At 42.0% G+C, this 21,163-nt stretch overlaps 2 protein-coding genes across 5 annotated transcripts in view; one reads left to right on the top strand and one right to left on the bottom strand.

Moving 5' to 3' along the window:
- Nucleotides 1–131: 131 nt before the first annotated feature.
- On the bottom strand, nucleotides 132–17,251 carry LOC311231259 (tubulin polyglutamylase complex subunit 2-like). Of its 3 annotated transcripts, none has more exons than XM_084317811.1 (7): nucleotides 17,115–17,251; nucleotides 16,065–16,144; nucleotides 14,582–14,669; nucleotides 12,217–12,366; nucleotides 9,631–9,747; nucleotides 7,738–7,901; nucleotides 132–393 (listed from the first exon to the last, which is right to left on the bottom strand). In XM_084317811.1, the coding sequence occupies exons 1-7, from the start codon at nucleotides 17,194–17,196 to the stop codon at nucleotides 199–201; spliced, it is 876 nt and encodes a 291-aa protein (XP_084173937.1). In that variant the 5' UTR covers nucleotides 17,197–17,251; the 3' UTR covers nucleotides 132–198. The 3 variants fall into 3 exon arrangements, with proteins under 3 accessions (XP_084173937.1, XP_084173936.1, XP_084173938.1); XM_084317810.1 differs by having other exon boundaries at nucleotides 132–396; XM_084317812.1 differs by having other exon boundaries at nucleotides 132–396; nucleotides 17,057–17,171.
- A 356-nt stretch (nucleotides 17,252–17,607) lies between these two features.
- The window catches only part of kiaa1328 (KIAA1328 ortholog), a gene marked incomplete at its 3' end in the record, with an annotated part of 70,616 nt that continues 67,060 nt past the window's right edge, over nucleotides 17,608–21,163 (top strand). The window contains exons 1-3 of one of the 2 annotated variants that reach the window (XM_084316054.1): nucleotides 17,625–17,652; nucleotides 18,439–18,474; nucleotides 18,932–19,212. In XM_084316054.1, the coding sequence (XP_084172180.1) occupies nucleotides 17,634–17,652; nucleotides 18,439–18,474; nucleotides 18,932–19,212 (336 nt within the window). In that variant the 5' untranslated portion in view covers nucleotides 17,625–17,633. Of the gene's footprint in view, nucleotides 17,653–18,438; nucleotides 18,475–18,931; nucleotides 19,213–21,163 lie in introns of both variants that reach the window. The other variant, XM_084316055.1, reaches the window with a different exon arrangement.

Raw genomic sequence — 21,163 nt, forward strand, 5'->3', positions numbered from 1 at the left:
ACATAAAAAAACATATTTAATGTTATTTCATATCCGACAGCCGGGCGGGATGCCTGCCCCAGCCCCCCCCCCCCCCCCAAAGAATGTAATACCTGTGCAAATGAAATGTAAGTCTTTTTAATAACTATAAAGGCCTTAAATTGAGTATCATAACTTTTTAATACCCTGGCGGATACTGTACACATGAAAGGTGAAAGGTCACCGCTTAGCCAGGCCATGCTTCCCGGGGCCCCCCTGGCCCTGGGGCGACTGCTTCTTCTTAGGCGTGGCCGGCTTGGCTTTGCCCCTGAAGGCCTTGGTGGGGTCCAGCTTGTTGAGGTAGAGGTCACCGGCGAGGTCGGCGGTCTGACCGGACTCCAGGTCGAAGGTCAGGGGTTGGTACAGGGACGCCCACTGCTGCAGAGGGGGACAGGAGAGAAGGGCGCCCCCCCGGGAGCAACAGTTGTGATTGGAGGATCGAGAACAGAGGGCGGGGTTTGCGGTTGAGTCAATTTAAAGATTCAGACTAATACGTAATCCTTTGCAATTCGCCTTGGGTATCGATTTTAGAATATTCAAATAGTCTAATAGTTTATGCAAATAACATCTTGTCTAAAAAAAGATATATCTTCGCTTGTTTTTACAACAACTAAATCCCATGCCGCATGTAAAACCCCATGCACTCACAAAGTAAGCAAACCTTATCACTAATATCCCTCAAACTTAGGTTAAACGTGAATGGTTATCTGCAGGTTTGAAAAAGCTAATTTATTTGACTGTTAAGACCTTTTCAATACAACTTAGAGCTCCTTTTAATACCAACCAAAAAAAACACCACGTAGAGATACTGAAAAGGCCTTGAATTGAGAATTATGAATTTAATACCACGCAGATACCCGGTTTGCTTCAATCGTTGAACACAACCTGGCTTATATTTGTAACAGGTGTCTATATGAGACCGACCTTTAATTCCTCTCGCCCCAAAAATCTTGTACATTAAAGACTTTTTAATACGCTGCATGACTTGTGATATGCACTAGCATTCATTCCCAGTATAGGGAGGTGTAGTGGTTACTTCCTGGTGTATAGGGAGCGTCTATACTTTCCGTAGCCGCATTTCTGGCAGACGCTCTCTGATTGGCCACTGTTGCCCAATCGCGTGACGAGCTGTGTCTTTGCCCATTTCCGCATTGAACAGCCTGCAAACTACCTGGCGTTCTATCGCCATGCTCTAAGACAAACTCTAACCTTAACCAACTTCGAAAGAGTGCCTAAGCTTAACCAGTGTAGAAACAGGCGTCGGCCAATCAGAGAGCGTCTTGCCAGAAATGCGGCTACGGAAAGTATAGACGCATATAGGGAGGTGTAGTGGTTACTTCCTGGTCTATAGGGAGGTGTAGTGGTTACTTCCTGGTGTATAGGGAGGTGTAGTGGTTACTTCCTGGTCTATAGGGAGGTGTAGTGGTTACTTCTTGGTCTATAGGGAGGTGTAGTGGTTACTTCCTGGTCTATAGGGAGGTGTAGTGGTTACTTCTTGGTCTATAGGGAGGTGTAGTGGTTACTTCCTGGTGTATAGGGAGGTGTAGTGGTTACTTCCTGGTCTATAGGGAGGTGTAGTGGTTACTTCCTGGTCTATAGGGAGGTGTAGTGGTTACTTCCTGGTCTATAGGGAGGTGTAGTAGTTACTTCCTGGTCTATAGGGAGGTGTAGTGGTTACATCATTGCTGTTTCTCCGTGGTCCACCCTCTTGAAAACGCAATGTATTTCCCCATTGCCCATTTCTAAATCGTCTCGTTTTAAAACAAATAAATCATGAACATTTGCATGGTGTACCTTTCTGTGCGTATTCATCCACAATCTATAGCTCAACATGAAAATATTCGCAATTAAATCGTAAAGGTAGCAAAATAACAACGTTTATGTTTTCGTTCACTGAGAAACTACACTGCGATTTTTTGGCGCTGCTTTCACCACAGCATAGACTCCTGGCTTTAGTCGCAGACCTAGGATCAGATTTCACTTACATTCCATAAGCTTAACCATTCGTACAATGGGAAAATAACTGACCCTGAATCTGTGGCTAGTATCTGTTTCACCCAACACTAGTGCTCCGGTGATCATAACGATTTATCTCTAAAGCCAACCACCATTTTTTAAAAGCCACAACCATGTTACCATATTTGAATTTATAATTTAAATCGTATAACGTTATTTCGCTGGATATTAAATCTCTGTAAATACTAATGTAAATCATTGTTTCGTTGTACATATTGTGTATAGTTTATAACGTTATTGTTTTTTATGTAATGTTAGTAGCTAGCTAGCTTGCTAGCCGGCATGATGCATGTGCAGTGCTTGCCCCACAGGTCTGAAAAGATGACCTGCACATTTTACTCATTCCCGAAACTCCTCTGGGGTTCTCAACCTTTCTGCTGCCAAGGCACCCCTGTGTCCAATAAAATATTCCAGGGCACCCCTATATATACGATAAAGACTTTTCCGGTCCTGTCTTTTTGGCTTTCAAAATAAGGTCTAAATGGCGTTTCAGGTCTAAATGGCTTAGTACTGTTGACATTACACTGCTTGTAGTAGTAAATCAAATAGCATATTTTTTTAAATAAAATTACAGAAGATTATCACTAAAGTGCTATCTGTTGCAGCTGCACTGTTTTCCATTAAAATTGCATATTTGGATAAGTGTGACCATTTCTCAAAAACAGAAAATCATGTATTTCATGTATCACCAAGTTACCATTTCTCAAAAAATATAAATAAATACAGAAGATAAGCACTCGTTCACTCAGTGGACATTTCTAGCTCAATGTGAGGTCTGCTGCTGCTGTTGGCTAATAATACGGTCAATACGTGGGGAGATCTTTGACAAGGCAACACGCATGTCATCCTCAAGGCTCAACTTGGACCTATATTTTGTTTTCAGAGCTGTCATGGATGAAAAGCCAGCTTCACACAGATATGTGGTGCTGAATGGTATCAACACCTTAACTGCTGCATCATCATGAGATACTTGATACTCAGCACCACACTCAGGGCCCTTTCTCACTCACCATTCGGGGTCGAATCAGCGCCGGGTCGCACCAGAAAAGGGTGTGTCCGTCTGAGTGAGAACGCTCCCCCCCGTCCCCGTCCCCCGCTGATTCGTCCCCGGGGGCGCTGAACCTGGACCGGTGAAATAGGTGGTCTCGGGTGCGCGCTAGTGCGAGCGGGGGGCGTGACACACACAACGTTGTTACTGTAATGCTTTCATGCTTGCTTGAATTTTGGGCAGATAAAACCACACAGCAACAACTGGACAATACCCACAAAAACGATATTTATGGGCAATTTGCGAGTTCAGACCTCAACCAAAACAAGCATGTGGAGCCTCACAGCTCAGTGGATGAAAACATGAAGCCACGTTACAAAGCGCAACACTTCCCTGGCTTGCATTAGGCCTGGCAATTTTGTTTGCCATTGCTATGTCTATACATTGGTTTCTTGTTCGAATGCATTTATTTCTATTAGACCAGTGGTGCCCAACCAGTCGGCCGTGGTCGACCAGTAGATCAATGACATGCAATATAATTGCCACGAGCGATGGGATAATGTTAGCTGCTGAACAGGCTAAGCTAACTAGCGTTAGCCGTTAGCTTAGCGTTAGCGTTTGCCATTGCTATGTCTACTATACTTTCTTGTTCGAATGCATTTATTTCTATAGACCAGTGGTGCCCAACCAGTCGGCCATGATCGACCGGTAGATCAATGACATTCAATATAATTGATGCGAGCAATGTTACTAGTAATAGGCTAAGCTAACTAGCGTTAGCCGTTAGCTTAGCGTTAGCCCTGGAAAACGCTCAAAAGCGGACTCTACAACACCAGTTCCATTCGTGAGAAAAGGGGGTGGGTTATATTGACAAGGCTTGACAACAGAGGTTCAAATATAACTTCATATTTATTGGTTATTTGTTTATTTTATATCAGCATCCAGTCTCCACCGCCGTGTTAACACTCTTCCTGTGTTTACATTTTCGAGCGTGACATCATCGCCTACGGCAAGCGTACACGCTCAAAACGCAAACCATAAACAGTACCCGGAGCGAACCAAGACTGAAGTGTGTACACAAACTAGAGGGGGGAGAGGGGGGGGGGGAGTTTGCACCCAAAGACGTAACGAGACGGTACGGAGCTGATTCGACCCCGATGGTGAGTGAGAAAGCACCCTCAGACCAACATGTTTCCAGGGTCACTTCACTGAAACCAGCTCTCCATGTGGTATCAGATTAGATTTCAATGAGTTCTTCCAAGAGCTTGGATGGAGTTGTGTCAGGGAGCTTTGTCTCAATGTTGTCTGTAAGGGGTATTTATCCAGAGTAACTTGGTGATCCTTTTCTCTGTTTTATTAAATAATGATTTTCAGGGTGCCAGGGTGATGCACGGCCGTCCAGGGTTCGACTCCCGGACCCGGCGACCTTTGCCGAATGTCTTCCCCCATATCTCTCTCCCATCCTTCCTCTCTGGCGGACTTGTCCAATAAACAAATGAAAAAGCTACCAAAACATATTAAAAAAAATTGTGATTTTCATTTTTTTAGAAATTGTCAAACTTATCCAAATGTGGTATTTTCATGGAAAAGAGTGCAGCTGCAACAGGTAGCACTTTAGTGATCATTTTCTTTAATCATATTAAAAAAAATATAAATAATTTTTTTTTTTTTTTTGAGAAATCTCAAGGCACCCCTGGCAGCTCTCTGAGGCACCCTAGTGTGCCTAGGCACCCCTGTTGAGAACCGCCACAGTCTAGGTAATTAATGGGAAACACTGGTGTCTTTATACCTGTATCACTGTACAAATTAATACTACAACTCTGTACATACATCTGAATAGCACTATTACTCAGTAGTACTAATCTATATATTTTATACCCAGTTTAATCACCTGTACATTGTATATTACTGTTGCACTTTACTGTTACATTTGCACTCTGGTTGGATGGTAAACTTCTTTTCATTGTACTGTAGGCCTACTTGTGCTGTATGATGGCAATACATTGTAATGTAATGTAACCTCAGGGTTCCCACAGACATTGCAAAATGAATTCAAGGACTTTCAAGTACTTTTCCAATCCCTATTTTTCATTTTAAAGGGGCATTTACAATAACTTTTAAATGCTGTTTTTATAGAAAACAAATCGGATCCAATATGTATGGCTTAAAACCAATTTCCGACAAGTAGTGACACTTTAAATAAAAACATTTAATTTCTTGATTCAGAACATGGATGAACAAAACTTTCAATGCGAATGGTTGATTGGTGAACACCAACACAGCATCACTGGCATCACTGGCGAAGAAAGCTCAACAGCGCCTCTACTTCCTCCGCAAACTGAGAAGAGCTGCAGCCTCAGTGCCCATCCTGTGCTCCTTCTACCGGGGCACCATCGAGAGCCTCCTGACCAGCTGCATAACCGCGTGGTATGGCGGCTGCACGGCATCCTGCCGCAAGACCCTGCAGTGCACGGTCGGAACAGCTGAGAGGATTGTTGGTGCCCCCCTCCCTCCCTCCAGGACATCTACAACAGGGGTTCCCAAACTTTTCAGGCCGCAACCCAAAAATAACGGGGTCAGAGAGCCGCGACCCCCACTATTATATTTTTTTTATTATTAATAAATGGAAATGTATGGTTGAAACATGCACACGTTCAAACGCACACACACTAATAAGCATTGGAGGCTTTTAACCAGGGCCGGACTGGGGAAATCATTCAGGCCAGGAAATATAGTGCAAAATATAGCCCCAGTCAGGCCACTTTTTAAGCAGGGGGTCTGGGGGTCCCCCACCAGGACATTTCTTGTTACAAAGACTTCATTTCCTGCATTCTGGTGCAGGCATTTTTTTATTTGTACCCTTTAAATGCCAGTGTTTGTGATGGCATCACAAATGATTGTTAAAAAACAGGCTAGCATATGATTAGCAACAACACTGATTTTGATGGATTTTCAGTTTTTTTGTAATGTCAGATTGAAAATAATACAATATTTTATTCAACTTCAGCCCTGATCATAACACCACATATTCATTTTATAATTCTAACCCTTTAAATGCCAGTGTGTGTGATGGCATATATTTGCAATATATCAAATGCAAAGTAGATTTTTCTGGGGGGGATTATTACAGGCTAGCATGTGTCAATGATTAGCAACAACAGTTTTTTGTAAGGGTCCCGCCTCCACCAATCACATGTGAGGTTTTCCTTTTGTGTGTGTGTGAGAGCAAGAGAGAGAGAGAGAGAGATAGTTCTCCAACTTGTGTGAGTTGCAGTGATCTCCTGGTTGTTCCCCACCTAGGTTATCTAATTATTGCGCTGCTGCAACTAGAAACACTGTCCTGGCCTGCTTCTAAGTTCAGTGGAGTCATCTGGCTACCGCCCCCCGCGGCGGATCGCGACCCTCCTGTGGGTCGCGACCCCGACTTTTGGAACCCCTGATCTACAACACACGCCTGGCCCGCAAAGCACTACGCATTGCGGGCGACATCACCCACCCCTCACAACGCTTCTTCACTCTGCTGCCCTCCGGGAGGAGAATGAGGAGCCTCCGAGCTGCAGGACCAGCAGGCTGAGAGACAGCTTCATACACCAGGCTGTCAGGAAGCTGAACTCTCTCCCAGCTCTCTCCCCTCTACTCTCACTCTGCCACCACAGAACCTGGACTAACCCCCCCCCCCCCCCCACTGACACACACACAGACACACACTGCCACTTCACAAATTCACTGCCACTTTACTTTACTGCCATTATTTTAGTTTACTGCCATATCTATCATCTCACTGCCACTTTACTGCCATTATTGTATTCTACTGCCATTATTTATTAGTTATACTGATTATATACCACTGCTGCTAAAAAAGATTTGCACTAAGTTCTCTTTTACCTCCTACAGTATATGTATTTCAATCATACATAACCTTTTTTAGCCACTGTTTATACCGTATATATAGTCCTGTATAGTGTATGTACATTGTGTCCCATAATGTTACTTAAGTCCTATATGTTACTTTATGTTTATATTAGATCTTTTTTTATATACACCGTGGGAAGGGGGGAACGCAATTAAATTTATCTGTATGGCTTGACATTATGAGAAGCGACGACAAAGCTGACTTTGATTAGAATTTCATGGACTTTTTAAGCACCTTGTTAAATTTTCTTTGCTGTTTTCAAGGACTTTTTTGACTTTTTTTGGGGTCATAAATCAAGCACTTTAAGCACTTCAAGGACCTTGTGCGAACCATGTGACCTGCTACCTTGGCCTGAGGGCTGGGGGGCCGTAGGGGGTGAAGGAGCACTGTGTAATGTGACCTGCTACCTTGGCCTGAGGGCTGGGGGGCCGTAGGGGGGTGAAGGAGCACTGTGTAATGTGACCTGCTACCTTGGCCTGAGGGCTGGGGGGCCGTAGGGGGGTGAAGGAGCACTGTGTAATGTGACCTGCTACCTGCCACTGTGACCCACTGTCACCTCCATTCACATGTAAATACTGATCGGAATGTGCAATGTAACTCACCGTGCCTTGTATATATTATATTTATCTATTTTACCTCATTTTCTAGCACTCGCTTGTATTTCAAATATGTTTAAGTTAAGTATTGTGTGATTTTGTGTGAAGGGCGGACTAGCAAAGTAAGATTTTCATTGTATGGCCAACTGTCTGTTGAACTGTGCACATGCCAATCAACAATCTTGAATCTTGAATCTTGAATCTACCTTGGCCTGCGGGCTGGGGCCGTAGGGCGTGAAGGAGTACTGCCACTCGGGCAGCCCCAGGTGGGTGATCATCAGCCGGTAGTAGGCGGTGAAGCTGGGGGTCAGGTAGTGCCAGTAGAGAGAGCGGTCCAGGAACCACACCTCGCTCTGCTGGGCCACCACACCTGGAGAACACACACACACACACACACGCACACGCACGCACGCAAGCACGCACGCACACACGTTATTGATGATGATGATGATGCACACTAGAGTTTGAACGGATGAAAAAAAAAACGAACCTTCGGTCTGTACTATAATGTACCTTGTTATTACTGCTATGCTACTACACTCATACTAGTACCTACTATGCTAATATATCTATACTACTATGCTACTCCTACCTATCATGCTAATATATAGCTATACTCCTACCTATCATGCTAATACTTCTATACTACTCCTACCTATCATGCTAATACTTCTATACTACTCCTACCTATCATGCTAATACTTCTATACTACTCCTACCTATCATGCTAATATATAGCTATACTCCTACCTATCATGCTAATACTTCTATACTACTCCTACCTATCATGCTAATATATAGCTATACTCCTACCTATCATGCTAATACTTCTATACTACTCCTACCTATCATGCTAATACATCTATACTATGCTACTCCTACATATTATGCTAATACTTCTATACTACTCCTACCCATCATGCTAATATATCTATACTATGCTACTCCTACATATTATGCTAATATGTCTATACTACTCCTACCCATCATGCTAATATATCTATACTATGCTACTCCTATATATTATGCTAATATGATGTCTATACTACTCCTACCCATCATGCAAATATATCTATACTATGCTACTCCTATATATTATGCTAATATGATGTCTATACTACTCCTACCCATCATGCTAATATATCTATACTATGCTACTCCTACATATTATGCTAATACTTCTATACTACTCCTACCCATCATGCTAATACTTCTATACTATGCTACTCCTACATATTATGCTAATACTTCTATACTACTCCTACCCATCATGCTAATACTTCTATACTATGCTACTCCTACATATTATGCTAATATGTCTATACTACTCCTACCCATCATGCTAATATATCTATACTATGATACTCCTATATATTATGCTAATATGTCTATACTACTATGCTACTCAAGAGTGTAACACTCAAACTCGACACTACTTGACGAACGATGCCACTGACCCTTAGCTGCCAGAGATGTACCTTCCTGCTGACTTGTTGTTCTCAATTTGTAAGTGACTTTGGATCGAAGCGTTCAGCTAAATGACTAAATGTAAATGTAAGAGGGTTCCGAGACATTGCAAAATTTTATTCAAGGACTTTCCTACGCACTATTTTTTATTTTAAAAGGGCATTTAAAGGGATACAATTCTATTTTAAATGCTGTTTTTTTTATAATAAAAAAAACGATTTCCGACAATTAGTTATTTTAAATCAAATTTAAAAGAATCTTGATTCAGAACAATTTTATCATGGATGAACAAAACGTGCAATGCTAATGGTTGATTTGAATTTCAAGGACTTTTTAAGCACCTTGTTATAAAATGGGCTGTTTTCAAGGAATTCCAGGCCTTGACTTTTTTTGGTAAAAAAAATCAAGCACTTTAAGCACTTCAAGGACCTTGTGTGAACCCTGATGCAAGTAGCAGAACACCTTGGCTGCAGTGTTTACAGACCAGGCACACCTTGTAAATGTAATGTAATGTAATGTAAATGTAATGTAAGTACAGTAGCACCTTGGCTGCAGTGTTTGTAGACAAGGCACACCTTGTAAATGTAATGTAAATGTAATGTAATGTAAATGTAATGTAAGTACAGTAGCACCTTGGCTGCAGTGTTTGTAGACGAGGCACACCTTGCCGCTCCCGCCGCAGGAGTCCAGTTCAAAGATCCGACTCCGGGAATCAAAATGGGGAGCTGCAGGGAGCTGAACTTCTGACCCTGGGGCAAGAGATAAAGGGAATCACACTGAACTCCTCTCTCTCTCTCTCTGTGCAGCTGATCATTTCAAGATTCAAGATTCAAGATTCAAGAGTTTTAATTGTCACGGTATACAGGTATACAATGAAATGCGGCTGGTCTTGCCCGCGACGATGTGCAATACAGTGGTACAACATATAATAGAATCCAATAAAAATACAGTGGTACAACATATTAATAGAATCCAATAAAACAGTGCAATAAACAGGTACATGGTGTGCCATCTCGGTATCTGTACATTAGTATTTACAGAGCATATAGGACATGCTAGTTAGCTTTAGTAGTGCAATACACTGTTCCTGAAGTTATACTACTTTAAGTGGCCTTTCCTCTGGCCATAAGTGTGCGTGTGTGCGGCATGAGTGTTAAAGTGGCTGCTAGTGTGTGAGCGTGCTCAGCGTGCGTGTCGTGTATGTACTTGTGTGTGGATAGTTCAGTTTCTGTGTCTCTCAATGTTCATTGTTCAAGGCTCTGATGGCCTGGGGGAAGAAGCTTAGCCTAAGCCTTTCCGTCTTAGTCTCTAGAATTCGCAGGCGTCTGCCTGACCTCAGCAGCTGGAACAGGCTGTTATTGGGGTGGTGGGGGTCTTTCATTATCCTGCAGGCTCTGGATTCATGATTCATGATTGACAGTTAACCCTTTCACTGCCACACTACCAAACGGTTAACCATTTCACTGCGACAATACACAGAAGGTTAACCCTTTCACTGCCACACAACAGCCGGTTAACCCTTTCACTGCCACACAACCGAAGGTCAACCCTTTACTATCACACAAAGGGTTAACCTTCTGTCGTGTGGCAGTGAAAGGATTAACACATTGAGTGCCAGCAGGGGGCGCACGATTTATCGCTTGAATGCCAGCCTTTTTGGACTGATTTTCCGATATTTCATGATTTCTATATTCTATATTATGGCTATGTGTGTAATACGCCCGTCGCTTATCAATGACTTGCTTGCAGTCAACATGTACGAAACGGATTTGTTTTTTCATCAGTACATTTCCGTTTTATACCGTTTTTAAAAACGGACGTTTTGGGAAATTTCTAGAAGAAAAAAAGGATTCCGTGATAATAGCTCTTTAGTGGAATACACACAACACGTTGTAATTTTCCGGCTGATTTATGAATAGTTTTCAAATAAACGCTAGATTATCGATAGTATATGTGTACTTATGCACGCTAGAGAAGCGGGCTGAAAAATCGATTATCTATGACCTGGTCAGCGCTAACGTCATATACACACATACACAAATAGGGGACACGTTGTGAAATATGTGAAAAACACATCTGATTACCCCAAGACTGGTAAAATAGATTCCTTACCTCACATCAGATGTTCTGCAAAAAGATTATTCCAATTCCTGATTGCCATTCCAAATATCGATCGCGTTTATTGATCCAACGATCCAACCTCGAAACACATATTCCACGCTGCTCTGAGGGTCCCCAATGAATGCAATCGTCTCGGGTTACATGGCCTGAGAAGTAAAATGTGGAATCCGTTTTTTTCCCGCCCATGCATTTCCATTGAGTCCAATCCAATGGGTGCAATACCATCCGGAGAGACGATAGGGGGCGGTATTCTCCCTTTTCGAGGTCAGAGACAGTCCCAATGATAACGTGAGGCTGGATTGATGAAAAATGAATGGATATCGCTAATAAAAGCAATAACGATTAAATAACGAGATCTCTCGTCGTTGGCACTCAACGCATGGCGGCGAACAACGAGATTTCTCGTCCTTGGCACTCAAAGTGTTAAAAGGATGCCAACATTATGGAAAATGTGCTTACCTTCGTCTACTCTAGAGTCAGACAAGAGATGATAAGAAGACACCAATTTCCTCCTCTCTGTGCGTTCAGTAGAAAGCTATCCGGCTGCAAGCGAGCACAAATGAATGGAAGCAGATATGGACCACTAGCCTAGCTTAAAACTCTGGGAGAGGTGTTTGTGGCCGACGGCTATAGGCTAGCTGATCCGTATCCACGTCCATTCATTTGTGCTAAGCTATCTTCTTGTCAGACTCTGAAGATATTCCTTTATTGATCCCCTTGGGGGAAATGTGTCACAGCAGCATGGGAGGTACGGGTAAGGGCAGGGTCATAGTGTAAAGACATAAATATAGGAAATAAAAGAAATCTGAATATAACAAATATGAGAAAAATAAAAAGTATACATAATATGCGCATTTCCCACAATGTCGGCGTGTTCCTTTAACCCTTTCACTACCGCACTACCAAACGGTTAACCCTTTCACTGCCACACGACAACAACGGGTTAACCGTTGTTTCACTACCACTACAGAAGGTTAACCCTTTACTAACCGTCTGTAGTGTGATAGACAAAAGGGTTAACCCTTCTGTATAGTGTGGCAGGGAAAGGGTTTAAAAGTACAGATGAAGTTAGTGGAGAGACAGTGGAGTTTCCCCACCGTCGGTGCTGTTGTGGTCGTCCTCGTCCCAGTCCAGGTCGGCCAGCGAGGGTGCGCCGCGCCGGGCGAAGACGGACGTGGGCTGGGGCAGCAGGGGGAGCAGGCAGGCCACGCCGTGGATCACCATGCAGCCTACCGGCACGCATTCATCTGAAAGACACGACGACGCACACACGGAGACCGGCGTCAGCGAGGTCAGAGGTCAGCAGCAATGCATCACACACCACCAGTCTTCCTGCAACAGTGGCGGTTGGACAGCGTTGAACAATGTGGTTCATAATAATCATAATTGCTAGGGATGTCCGATATTATCGGCCGATATTGGCATTAAAATGTAATATCGGAAATGATCGGGTTTCAAAAAAATATATATTTATATAACCTTTTTAGCATGAACACACACACACACACATGCTGCACACGCTCACACTCAATGGCCACTTTACACAATGAAAGGTCACTTTAAAAACAAGAACGGGAGTGGTTCTTGTATAGTAAATAGATGGATAGCAAGTTAGCATAAGGACAGATAGTATAACTGCAGATTGTATAGTAAAGCATTGTATAGTAGTGTACATAAGACCCAGTGCCCCACCCGTAGCTAACAGTGTATTGCACTATCGCAAGACCTTAGCTGGCTTAGCATGTCTTACCATGCTTTTTGTAAACTTTATGTACATATACCTGTTATGTCTTATTCTTATTACTTGTATTATTGCACAAATGTCTTATTCTCATCCTATTGGATTCTTATTATTGTATTATTGTATTATTGCACAATGGTTGCGGGCAAGACCCCCCGCATTTCACTGTATGCTTGTATGCCGTGACAAATACAACTCTTGACTTTATTTACCCAGGCAAGCAAGTAAGAACAAATTCTTATTTTATTTATTGTCAAAAGTATACATAATGTTGTGTTAATTCCACGACAAGAGATATGTAATGTTAATTACCTGAAATTGGGGGGGGGGGGGGGCTGCATATATCGGTGGTATCGGTTGATATCGGTATCAGAAATTAAGAGTTGGACAATATCGGTATATCAGTAAAAAAGCCAATATCGAACATCCCTATAATTACCTACAGTATCTCCTACTATAGTCTCCCATATAACTCTGTTATGATAGCATGTACAATAGTGTTGTATATATATCGTATATACTCTATACATTTATATACACACTGCAGATACATATATATATATCGATATATATACACATATCTGTCTGAATATACCTGCATATAATTCTTCTGTATACCTACTTATACACCTGCACATAACCCATATAACTAAGACTTACTACCATAGTGTCTTTATACCTGTATCACTGTACATATTAATACTACAACTCTGTACATACATCTGATTAGCACTATACTCAGCATTACTGATTCATATATTTTATGCCCCAGTTTAATCACCTGTACCTTGTATATTACTATTACATTTACACTCTGGATGGATGCCAAACGTGACTGTACATGTGTGCTGTATAATGACAATACATTTGAATCTAAATGTAATCTAATCTGATATAACAACATCCAAGTAACCCCGCAGTACATTTCACCGTGGCTATAGGATGGATGGGTTCTCTGTAAGATGATCCTTTATTGATCCCCTTGGGGAAATTCGGGTGTCAAAGCAGCATGGGGGGGATACAGGGTGGGGGATACATAGCGTCACAGTCCTATACAGTCCAGTATCTATATACACACTATAAAATATAAATACAATACAATATAATATTAAAAAAAGTACAAAATACAAGATAGTCCAGTGATACGAGTCCAGTGATATGAGTCTCTAGTGCAAAATACAAGATAGTCAGTACTAGCTTCTAGCTTTCTCCTCATCCTCCTCTCAGCCACCACCTCTAGATTATACAGCTCACCACCCACTACTGAGCTAGCCTTCTTCACCAGCTTGTTCAGCTTGCTGGAGTCCCTTGAGTTGATGTTGCCCCCCCCCCCAGCACACCACAGCAAAAAAGTGGACGCTGGCTACAACCGACTGGTAGAAAGATAACAGCAGTCGGTTGCACACGTCGAACGACCTGAGTCTCCTCAGGAAGAACAGCCTACTCTGTCCCTTCCTGTAGAGGGCCTCAGTGTTGTCCGACCAGTCCAGTTTTTTGTTCAGGTGAACCCCAGGGAACTTGTAGGACTCCACCATCTCTACCTCCTCCCCTCCGAGGATTATGGGAGAAGGGAGACCCTTCCTGCCTCTTCCGTAGTCCACCACCAGCTCCTTTGTCTTGCTGACGTTGAGTTGGAGCTGGTTACTAAGGGGCTGGTGTGAAGTATTAAGTTACTAACAAATGGGAAATGTGACTAATAACGCTGTGATGGGGATACCTACTGTCTAGTTTGACGCTCCAGGTGAGCATGAAGCCGTCGGTGGTCAGATAGAAATCTCTCAAGTCCTCTGGCAGAATGCAGGTATTTTTCTGTAAAGGAAACATAGGATAAAAACCAAGGTTTACCAGTTTTGCTGTGATTTATAGACATGCTGCGGCTTCCACTGTTAAACCTCTGGACTGTCCATCATCCTGCCCTCAGATGTATTACTGGGGACAGGTGTGATGCCCACCACTGTGTCCTTTATGAAAAGGATGAATGGCCTTCTCTGGTTGAAAGGCGTAACTACGTATCATTAGTATTTGTTTATTTATTATTTCAGGGTTCCCACAGACATTGCAAAATGAAATTCAAGGACTTTCAAGTACTTTTCCCAGCACTATTTTTCATTTTAAAGGGGCATTTAAAAGGATCCAATTCACTTTTAAATGCAGTTTTTTATAGAAAGAAAATCGGATCCAATATTTATTAAAACCAATTTCCGACAATTAGTTAGTTACACTTTAAATTAAAACCAATTATTTCTTGATTCAGATTTTTTTTTTATCATGGTTGAACACATTTTCTTTGATTTAAATTTCAAGGACTTTTTAAGCACCTTGTTAAAAAATTGGGTGTTTTCAAGGGATTCCAGGCCTTGACCTTTTTTTTGGTAAAAAATCAAGCACTTTAACTTCAAGGACCTTGTGCAAACCCTGTTATTTATTGGTAAACTTCCCTCTTACATCACAACACTGTTGGAATGGAATCTTGGAAGCTATTCTACACGTTCTAATGACTGGTTGGTTCTCAGGGTTCCTCCAGTTTTGCTCTGAACCAGGAAGAACTGCTTTCTCCTTTGATGCTTCCAAGTCCCAACACCTGGAATGTCCTCCGACTGACTCTGAAGCTGAAGGTTCTTCCTTCTCTCGCTGCATCTAAAAGTATGATCTCTGACCACCGTGTGTCGACTTGTAACTGTCTTAGCTCCGATCTGGGTCTCCTCTCCATCCCTCGCACCAGCTCGCGGACTTTCGGTGACAGAGCCTTCAGCGTGGCGTCCCCTACCCTCTGGAACTCTCTCCCCCCCGCCAGAAAATCCGCAACGCCCCAACCCCTGGACACCTTCAACACTGCTCTCAAAACACACCTCTTCACCAAGGCTTTTCCCCATTAGTTAGTTTAGATTAGGTTCATTATCCCTCATCTGCCCTCATCCTCCCCCTTTTTTCCCGTTTCCCCTACTGCCCCATTCCGCTATAGCCCTCTTGATTGTAAAGCGACCTTGGGTTTCATGAAAGGCGCTATAGAAATTTTATTTATTATTATTAGCTGATTTTCTATTGTATATCCTTAGTTATTGTGCCTATATGTGTATGAATCTACTGTTAACTGTGTCTTGTTGTGTAAGCTCGTCGTTGCTGTACATGAGGGTAACCTCGGTGTCTATAAATGTTTGATGAATGTAACCGTTAGCCAGGAACATGGGGAGGTGTCTCTCTCACCTGTTCCCACGACAGTAGAGACCTCTTCTCCGCAGGCTCCCTCTCTGCAAAGCGCACGCCCATCACCCCGGGCATACTCTCTGTCACACAAGATTACGACACGAATACCTCCAATGTACAGTTGCAGAGTGAATATGAGTTGACGTTAGTTACCACTATAGCATACCCCACTATCGACCATAAATGTTGTAGGTAATAAAATAAAACAGATAAAATAACAAATATGAGAAAGATAAACAGTGTACACAATATATTAAACTCTGAATATAAAGAAACATGAGAAAGGTAAACGGTGTAAACTATATATAATTAACTCTGGATTGATAAAGACGTGAGAAGAATAAACAGTGTACACACAATATAATGAACTCAGAATATAACATTTGAAAAATAAACAGTGTGAACAATATAAGTAACTCGGAATCTAAAAGAATATGAGAAAAAATAAACAGCATGCTCTCTGTCACACACGATTAAGACGCGAAGAACTCCAATTTACATAGTTGCAGAGTGAATATCGATAACGTTAGTTACTACTGTAACCCACTAGCATAAACCACACTATCAACCATTCTCAGTATACACAATATAATATATACACTCAGTATACACCCCACATACACAACCTCCTCCAATGTACAGTTTCTTCCCCCTCAAATGTATATATATATACTCACTTTTTTAGACTATTTTCTGTACTCACAAACAGGACTGTATATGTGTATATCTTGTATGTCATAAATGTCTGGCTGTGTAACAGTATTAATTGTCTCTATCTGTATGTCATATATGTAATATCTATGAATTGAAAATGGGGGACCCTGATGTAAACAAGACGAAAGTCTTTCTCTGGTCTGCACCCCCATAACTAATGTGTGTATACAGTATTGAGCTGCACTGTACTGTACCCATTCTGCAATCTGTTAATAACGTTTTCAATCAATCAATCAATCAATCAATCAATCAATCAATCGACCATTCTCAGTACACACCGTTAGCTACTCTCAGTTCGAGGCGAGCTATAACAACTTAACATTATTAATTACGCACCCAGTATCATAGTGATGCCAAGGGTCAGCCTTTCAGCGACACCTTTAAATAATGTCACTTCTTCTTTTGCATCCTCCTCCATCTCGGCGACTGTGTGAGAGAGAGAGCTTCACTGTGGAGGAGGAGGCGGTGGCTGCTGTAGCGACACAGCGGTTGCTACAAACATGGGAACAGTAGTTTTACTGTGAACTACAACGCTGTAGTTCAGTCATAGGTCAGATGATAGACAGGGAAATTACCCCATTGGGGAACGGACGCTTCTCTCCAGAATAACCAATCCGCTCATCGAAGGTGGGTAGATGGGCGGGTCCACGATTCACGTTACGTTACGTTACGTTACGACGCTGCAGAGGTCAGGTGATAGACAGGGAAATTACCCCATTGGGGAACGGACGTTTCTCCAGAATAACCAATCCGCTCATCGAATGGGGGTAGATGGGCGGGACTAACGGTTCCTTCGCAACGCTTGGCGGTTGATTCAAAATGGCGACGGCAGCGGTGGACGGTGGAGACTCGGAGATGTTTTGGATTCACGACGGTATCCATAACACCACGTACTTTTATCTGTAATAATAACTGTTAGTGAAGTGTTACTATTTTATTTTAAGACAAAGTGTAGGCGGTGTCATAAATGCCACGTCAATGGAAATGTAGTTCTGTGAAAAAGGAAGTCGTTTACAGGTTAATGTACAGCTTCTTCGTCAAATGTAACTTATATACTCTCTTTTTTAGACTATTTTTGTATCACAAACAGTACTGTATTTGTAAATCTGGTATGTCATAAATGTATAGATGTAGCAGTACTGTATGTCATGTATGTCATATATGTTTTGATTAATTGAAAATGGGGGACCCTGATGTAAACAAGACGAAAGCCTTTCTCTGGTCTGCAACCCCTTAACAATTGTGTGTATTGAGCTCAAGTTTCTTTAATAGTTGTCATACAGCTGTACTGTATTGTACCCATTCTGCAATCTGTTAATACAATGTTCAATCAATCAATCAATCAATACGTTACCCATCACTATCCCCCCCCCTTCTCTTTTGGCTAAATTAACACAGATTGAATGTGTTTACCTTTTTCATTCGTCTGTTGGATTATCTAGACAACTAGTCCGACTCGGTCCACTGTGTGAGTCCTTCCTGTGTCCTTTATACCAAGTTAGTGTGCTTTATGCCACTTGTTTGTATGTGCCAAGCAACCACGGGCAAACTATGCAACTCTTTAAAGTAACGCGTTACTAAGGTAATAAAGTAAATTGTTTCTTCTGGTTTTAATGTAGCTAAACTAAATACAGACGTCTGTCTTTTCCTTAACTTGTAGTATCCGATGAAGAACAATCGGTTGTGTTTGTTCCTGGTGAGTTAATTATATTGTTTACACTGTTAATTCTTTCTCATATTTCTATATTCAGATTTAATTCTATTGCCTATAGTTATGTCTTTCTACTATTACTATATATGATGAATTGAAAATGGGGGACCCTGATGTAAACAAGACGATAGTCTTTCTCTGGTCTGCATTCCCTTAACACTTGTGTGCATTGAGCCGTACTGTATTGTACCCATTCTGCAATCTGTTAATACAATTTTCAATCAATCAATCAATCAAACCCTGCCCATACCTGTACCTCCCCTCCCCCATGCTGCTATGACGCCTGAAATTCCCCAAGGGGATCAATAAAATAATACCGTATCTTAACTTATCTTAGTCCCACTGACTTTTACCTATTTGTTTTGAACGTTGAGCTTACATTTCTCCATGTTAAACAACGGTTATTATTGTTCTTTCATCCTCTCTCCCAACCTCCTCACAGGAGTGAGCAAAGCCTTGAAGTTCCAGACCCCGTTCAGGTCGGGGCCCGTCGGGGCCAGCGGGCCCAGCAGTGAAGCAGTGAAGATGAGGACCAGGCACGGCAGTGATGCCAGGCGGGAGGCCCCGGTGGGCAAAGGTGGCAAGAAACGGGTCCAGCTGCCCCCCAGTGGGCCCTCCGGGGTCCACATCGAAGGCAAGGGGACCCTCCTCTCCCCACCGGCCCCGCCCAGGATACCAGGCCTTACTTCCCCCGCTACCAGTGACTTCCTCCCCCCGCCACAGGTGAGGGAAAACCACCCTTGGATTTTCTTACTATGTGCACCTTACTATTAGATTTGATTCAAATGTATTGTCACTCATCATACAGCACAAGTACAGTACAACACAAATAAGTTTGGCATCCAACCAGAGTGCAAATGTAACAGTAAAGTGCAATAGTAATATTTAATGTACAGGTGATTAAACTGGGTATAAAATATATAAATTAGTACTACTGAGTAATAGTGCTACTCGGATGTATGTACAGAGTTGTAGTATTAATGTACAGTGATACACTAATGGTAGTAAGTCATACTGGCCATCAGCGTAACTACTAAGAGTAGGGATATGTATAGATATAGTCTACAGATATGTAACAAATCAAATCAAATCAAATTTATTTATAAGGCCCAACAACACACGTTAATGTCCCCATGGGCCGTACAGGTCTTCTTTAAACAAGTCAAGAAGAAAACATAACAATAAGTCAAGAACAGAACAAGGACACCATAAGGTCCAACAAATTTAAAATAAATGCAAATAAATGAAAGAATGCAAGCACTCCCAGACATACCCCACGCGAAGGTAAGGAAAAACTCACTAAAACCTAACAATAGGTAAAAATGCTCCACAGGCAGTGTGGAGGAGAGAAACCTTAGAAGGGCCATTCAAGGGGGGATCTCCCTTCTTAGATGTCGGTGATAGTAGTGTTGCAGACTAACAGTTGGTAAGCATGCACTCAAGTGTGTAGTGAAACACAGATGAGTGCATGCAAAATCAACTGAACATTTTGAAAGATTTAAAGATAGAGCTGATAGCGATAGCAACTGAACATTTTGAAAGATTGAAGATAGAGCTGATAGCGAATCTATTTGAGGCACAGGGGTGGCGCAAAGAGGGTCGCGTCCTCCCCGTCTTAATCACGGGACGTTCAACACTCCGGTCATTGCTCAGGGACAGCCGGAGACAGGGAGATAGGGGGCGGCGCAGAGAGGGTCGCGAACTCCCCGACATCATCGCGGGACGTCCGGCACTCCGGTCACCACTACGAGACCTCCGGAGACAAGGGTTATATGCAGTTAGGACAGCCGAAACCTGTCCAATCTTTCGCCATCGACTAAAGAGGCACTTCTTCAACCATTATCTAAAAAAAAAAAATGTAATGTATGTACAGTACAGACAGATGTGTGTGTGCGTATATATATATATATATACTGAAATAATAAATATATACAGTATTTATATACAGCATTATTGTACATGCTATCATGCAGAGTTATATGGGGTATTCAGACATATATTATATATATATATATATATATATATATATATATATATAGCACTATTGTACATGCTATCATACAGAGTTATATGGGTAGACCAGGGGTTCCCAAACTTTTCAGGCCGCGACCCCCAAATAACGGTGTCAGAGAGCCGTGACCCTCACTATTATAGGAGGTAAACATTTATTTTTTTAAAGAAATTATACTTTTTATTTTTTTTTATAAATGGAAATGTATGGTTGAAACATGCAAACATTCAAACGCACACACACTAATAAGCATTGGAGGCTTTTAACCAGGGCCGGACTGGGGAAATCATTCAGGCCAGGAAATATAGTGCGAAATATAGCCCCAGTCAGGCCACTTTTTAAGCAGGGGGTCTGGGGGTCCCCCACCAGGAAATGTTTTGTTACAAAGACTTCATTTCCTGCATTCTGGTGCAGGCATTTTTTTATTTGTACCCTTTAAATGCCAGTGTTTGTTATGGCATCACAAATTATTGTTAAAAAACAGGCTAGCATATGATTAGCAACAACACTGATTTTGATGGATTTTCAGTTTTTTTGTAATGTCAGATTGAAAAAAATACAATCTTTTATTCAACTTCAGTCCTGATCATAACACCACATATTAATTTTATAATTCTAACCCTTTAAATGCCAGTGTGTGTGATGGCATATATTTGCAATATA

Source organism: Notolepis coatsorum, assembly GCF_963971535.1.
Source record: "Notolepis coatsorum genome assembly, chromosome: 6".
In the NCBI taxonomy this organism is placed as follows: Eukaryota; Metazoa; Chordata; class Actinopteri; order Aulopiformes; family Paralepididae; genus Notolepis; species Notolepis coatsorum.

Coding starts and splice junctions, on each gene's coding strand:
- LOC311231259 (XM_084317810.1), bottom strand. CDS start 17,196: ATGGAGGAGGATGCAAAAGAAGAAGTGACATTATTTAAAGGTGTCGCT. Junction 14,670..16,064: donor CTCTACTGTCGTGGGAACAG/GTGAGAGAGACA, acceptor TTTCCTTTACAG/AAAAATACCTGCATTCTGCC. Junction 12,367..14,581: donor CTGGAGCGTCAAACTAGACA/GTAGGTATCCCC, acceptor CGTGTCTTTCAG/ATGAATGCGTGCCGGTAGGC.